At 34.8% G+C, this 5,046-nt stretch overlaps 1 protein-coding gene across 2 annotated transcripts; it reads right to left on the minus strand.

Moving 5' to 3' along the window:
* Positions 1 to 7: 7 nt before the first annotated feature.
* LOC111261443 (MKI67 FHA domain-interacting nucleolar phosphoprotein-like) lies at positions 8 to 3,913 on the minus strand. 2 transcript variants are annotated; one of them, XM_022834952.2, is made up of 6 exons: positions 3,840 to 3,913; positions 3,606 to 3,743; positions 2,082 to 2,289; positions 1,467 to 1,594; positions 921 to 1,073; positions 8 to 231 (listed from the first exon to the last, which is right to left on the minus strand). In XM_022834952.2, exons 2-6 carry the CDS (start codon positions 3,696 to 3,698, stop codon positions 109 to 111), a joined length of 705 nt encoding a protein of 234 aa, XP_022690687.1. In that variant the 5' UTR covers positions 3,699 to 3,743; positions 3,840 to 3,913; the 3' UTR covers positions 8 to 108. The 2 variants fall into 2 exon arrangements, with proteins under 2 accessions (XP_022690687.1, XP_022690686.1); XM_022834951.2 differs by having other exon boundaries at positions 3,606 to 3,761; positions 3,840 to 3,890.
* Between the last annotated feature and the right edge of the window lie 1,133 nt (positions 3,914 to 5,046).

Genomic DNA, 5,046 nt, shown 5'->3' on the forward strand with positions numbered 1-5,046 from the left:
CTCGACAAACAGATCATAGGAACGTTTATTGAGACCGCTTTAACCTTATTTAACATTTATTAATTTTAATTTGAAACAAAAATCTCGATAAACAGATTATAGGGACGTTTATTGAGACGGCTTAACTCGTTTAGGTGTTGCACTCATGCGCTTTATATATTCTGGAACAGACTTGATAGCGTGACTAACATTCGTGCCGAAAGGTGTTATGTCATACGTAATCCCCAGATCCTAGAAAGCAATTTGCGGTTAGAATTCTCCAGATTGCAAGCATTGGGAACGATCAAATACATATGAAGAATATATCTTCCCAACCACTACGAGCTTTTCTCTTCACAGAGGGGTCAAAAGGTCAGCGAATCCTCAATTCGTTATCTATTGTAATTATTAACCAGTATTCCAAAAACATAAATGAACTCTGCGGTTATTTTAAGAGATTTTTAATTGTACCCAATTTCAACTAGTTATTTACTCTTAGCGTTCTACTAAATAAAGTATTGATAAACACTTGTTTGATAAACTTCTTCAAACTTCTGGCCATGCTAAATATAGGGCTGATTCGGTTGTGCATTTTAAATTTACGGCTTTTTCAAAATAGTCACTCTAAGATGAATGTACGGCGTGTCTCAGTCATGAAAGATCGGAAAGAAATATTAGTGACAAAAGTTATAGGTGTTGAGACATCAACGCAACTTGATAGATTTAAGAAAGAACAATGCAAATTTTACTTAAAAAAGGCATAGCAAATACTTCCTATCGAATATTTCGTTGACTTTGCAAATTTTTATTGGCAAACATATTTGTTTTAAAGGATTACGGATTGTAAGGGGCAGTATGTTTTTTCTGCAAATCTGATAATAAATCAAACTTTTCGATTCGTATTTACTGTTCGGTGAGAATTGAGCCCGCATGACACTCACTTTCAGCGATTCTATCTGTTGTTGGAGCCGAGCTAAACGAAGTTCTTTGTTCCGGTCTACTCGTGTCTCGGTTCTTTCCATATTGATAAATGTTCGGGTGATCTCACGATTTAAGGGAAACGGAAATCGTAGAGAAAACATATCAGGGTGCACCTAGAACGATTACATAAGTTACATACCTTTATCTCTCACAGACGCAAATATATATGTTTATATAGTGAAAATAGAAAATAGCTTTTGCACAGGGATCAATCAGTAATTGTTGGTCAGACCTATAGCCAACATCCTAGTAATGTAGATATATGCTTTGAGCTCTACGCTTGGAGCCACCGCCAACATACATTTGCAACCGTGAAGTAACAGTAAAGAGCGTAACGTGTATTTTTGATGCCCGTTTTCAAAACTTGTTGAATTCTGTATAGAACTAAAGGTACGAAGAACTGTGTTTCTCATGTTTCCCGCAGTCCAATATAAAATTGTTTATCGTTAAAATATGCTCGACCGGTTATCCTCATATAACACGCAACATTGTTTTGCAAGACTCACCTTATCTTTAGGAACTACACTACATTTTAGCAAACGTTCAAACATCAGGTAACCATTCATTGTTTCGGCAGCAATTTTAGCGACGCAATCATGAAGGAACTCTACAAAGGCATAACCACGTGAGCCACCTAGAAAGTATTAGATTGGATAATAAACATGTTTATCCAGTTTATAAAACGTGCTATATTCATTTAAATATCTAAACTGCAAGGCGTTCTTGGATGACTTCTGTAAACTAGATCGTTCCAAAGAAACACCTTTCGCATTTCTTAATCCTGCATATACATATCTAGATGCTACTGTGTGCTCTAAACTAATGAAGGGTTATAACGAGGCATACCAAACTCTTGTTAAGATAATGAAGGACTAAGTTAAAACAAATTTTGTTCACAACATACATTTTTCTGGGCATTGTCTATTCCTTTTCATTTTGAAATACACTAGACCATCTGGAACTCTACGTTACTTACAAAAAAAAAAACATTTACGAAGTCGCGAAAATTCGATTATTCCCTTGAATACGCTGTAACTGCTAACATGTCCTTCCACTGTACCTATATTAGTTAGATAAAGCTATAGAGCACAATGCAGTATTAAGGGTTGCGATCTTCTTACCAGTTTTTCTACTACGGGACACCCGAACGCGGGTCACTTCTCCGAATTGTGAAAAATATTTTCTCAACTCATCTTCATAGAAACCATGTGGAATGTGCCCTACGTAGATTACACCACGGCTCTTGGATATCTCTTTTTCTTTTGCAATTCGAGCGGCCTGCTTTGACATAGCGTTATCCAGCTTTATACGCTTTTCGACGACTTCACTCTATGCAAGGTATATGCAAGACACATAATAACAGCATAATAACTTCATTAGTAGAAGAACAACTGGACAGAATGCAGTTTGAACCATTCGCACTTACGCCAGCTGTTTTCAGTAGATCCCTTTAATATCATTATTAGCCTATTCCATCTGTACCTCTTTATCTTTTTTGATTAGATTGCATAAAAGACAGGCCGAATCTAAGTTTTGTATCAATACCATATTGCTGATGAATGTAACTCAATACACAACTGCTTTATGATTTCATTTTTACCGATCTATTCAATGTTTGTATTTATGTTATAGTATCTCTTTTTATCTATCCCGTTGTAAAAAAATTGCATTGCATTGCATCTACGTATTCCCTCCTGATAATTTCCCTGTTATCCTACTGATATATTCTTCACTCAACTTTACAATGAATTATTATGAAACCCAAACTAATATCCTTTTAAGTCTTCATATATGTATCATTACTTTTTCATGTAGCAGCTCCTACCAAATTTTAGTGATCATTATTCCAAATAGGCTACAAGATCAATGTGTAAAAAAACGATGCCTTGCGTCAACTCAAGACAGTGTCAATGCAAAGTTAGAAATGCAATTTCTAGCTAATCATAGTTAATCTAATGGAGCACGCTTACGTTAAAACTAAAAATTCCCTGACTGAGTACCTTCAAAATGGACAAGTGAATTCTAAAACAGAAAAGGCAATGTCTGATGAATGAGTAAAAACGAAACACTTTGATGGTGAGAATTCGTAAAAGTATTTGAATATCCAACAGTATATTTCATGCCTAAGAAAAATTATATTCTTGCTTCACGTGATTCACCGGCTTAAACCATAAGTGTAACTTAACATTTACGATTTCCTTTTAGGTGTATGAAATATTTATAAATAATGGATTATTGACTGTGAATTGAAAAAATCGTTACCCACGGAAATATTTCGTTTCAACCTCACCTCTTTATAAAAAAATTTATTTTGTGCCATTAGAAGCCATATCAATAGACAAGCTGTTGCTTTTAATTAAAAAAGTTACAAAGTGGAATAGAACCATATTTGGCAATGGTTTTTGGGATAGTGAGATACATATGTTGTTTGCTCCAGAAAAGTATTTTCCATAACACTATGATGTATATTTGTGCGTGTGCCTATTACCTATAATACTTATGCCTTGCATTGTATAAATGTACATATTTTAGTCTTTACATATCGGTTTCAATTTGAGTAGTTGGCTATAGAAGACCTGGTTTAGATGTAAATATTTACAAGCATTCCGAGTTAAAAAGTCCATCTTTGGAACTGTTCAACGTACAAATCTTTTGCGTTCAGCCTCATCTTCATGCAATGCCGTGTTATCATTCGATGACGTCCGTTTAACACCGATTGTCTTCATTTTCGGAGTCATTTTCCAGTTCGCCCTGGTAGTTTCACTGTAGGTTTAACTGCAAAACTGGCAATTGCCGAATTACTGGTATAAAACAGGTAATAACAATGACTCAATTAAACACAGGGTTAAACTAGCTTAAGAAAAAATAGCACAGCTTACTCAGACTCTCACGTGGAATCCTAGTGCCAGACACGTAAGTCTGAACCAACTCTGTTTTATTTGTCAATAAGCTATGGTGTATCGTCTGCTCGCAAGAGTATTAGGTACTATTTTAGCAATAAGTAAGAACAAATAATTATAAAATGTAGCTGGCATACTTTTTAATTTAACCATATAATCTTATTAGTTTTTATGAGTGTTCCAATCATATATATTAGTGCCATTAAGATGTTTTTAAACACAAAAAATCCTCACGGATGATGATTTTAAGAAAAATTACACTGTAAAGTTTACCATTTCATAGCACCTGAGGAGCACGCATTATATAAACAATTTAAGGTCATCCTGAGTGCTTCGACCTTTATCGTGTTACCATAATCCAAAAAGAAGTACATATTACTGAGTTGCAGAATTGATATAAAAGAATAATTTTTCATTACTGACAGATGCTGCGTATCTACTCGTCATTATGCATATAGAAGATAGAACTACAAATTAATAATATTAATGGAGATGCCTCTAAATTAACCTAGGATGAGACTAATCAACGCCTAAATGGTCGGCAAGGAAAACGAGTACTTCTTCTGATATATAATGTATATTGCATAATGATATCTGATTTACTATATCGTTTATCATGAATCGTAAAATGTTATTTGGGTACACCTTGTTTTAAATAAAAAACGGCGAGATCCTCTTATTCGGAGTACGAAATACTATTTGTATTCACTCCCGACATTCTTACATAACTTAGCGATTGGCTCATTCCAAAGCTGGAGATCGTCGTGAAAGTAAAGTTCCGGAGATGATTTTTGACGACGCTGAAGCATGAGGACATGTAAAGCTTAGCAAATTGAGTAATAAAAGTGATTAAAATTAATACAAGAATTAGAATATAAACTAACAATGACCATAGATGTATTACGGAACAGAATCAATTTATAACGGGGTAGCTGTCTCAACGACGATCCCTAGAGCTTCGTGCAAACTGCCAAGTTAATTTAACTTGCGTTTTTTTCACGCAATATCTGTTTTAGGTATTTATACAGCAGCTGTAAACATTATCGTGCAATACCCATTCGTGTGCAAATCGAGAATAACTAGGGATCGTCTTTGAAAGCTGCAAACGGGTAATTGCCTATGTTTGGGTTTTCACGTTGCTCCCCAGACACGCAGTTTTAAGAACGTAAACAAGCTTTCAATCAAA

The sequence above is a fragment of the Varroa jacobsoni genome, unplaced genomic scaffold (assembly GCF_002532875.2).
Source record: "Varroa jacobsoni isolate VJ856 unplaced genomic scaffold, vjacob_1.0 scaffold_555, whole genome shotgun sequence".
Classification (NCBI taxonomy): domain Eukaryota; kingdom Metazoa; phylum Arthropoda; class Arachnida; order Mesostigmata; family Varroidae; genus Varroa; species Varroa jacobsoni.

Coding starts and splice junctions, on each gene's coding strand:
- LOC111261443 (XM_022834952.2), bottom strand. CDS start 3,698: ATGACTCCGAAAATGAAGACAATCGGTGTTAAACGGACGTCATCGAAT. Junction 2,290..3,605: donor AGGCTGAACGCAAAAGATTT/GTACGTTGAACA, acceptor TACCTTGCATAG/AGTGAAGTCGTCGAAAAGCG. Junction 1,595..2,081: donor GTCCCGTAGTAGAAAAACTG/GTAAGAAGATCG, acceptor AATACTTTCTAG/GTGGCTCACGTGGTTATGCC.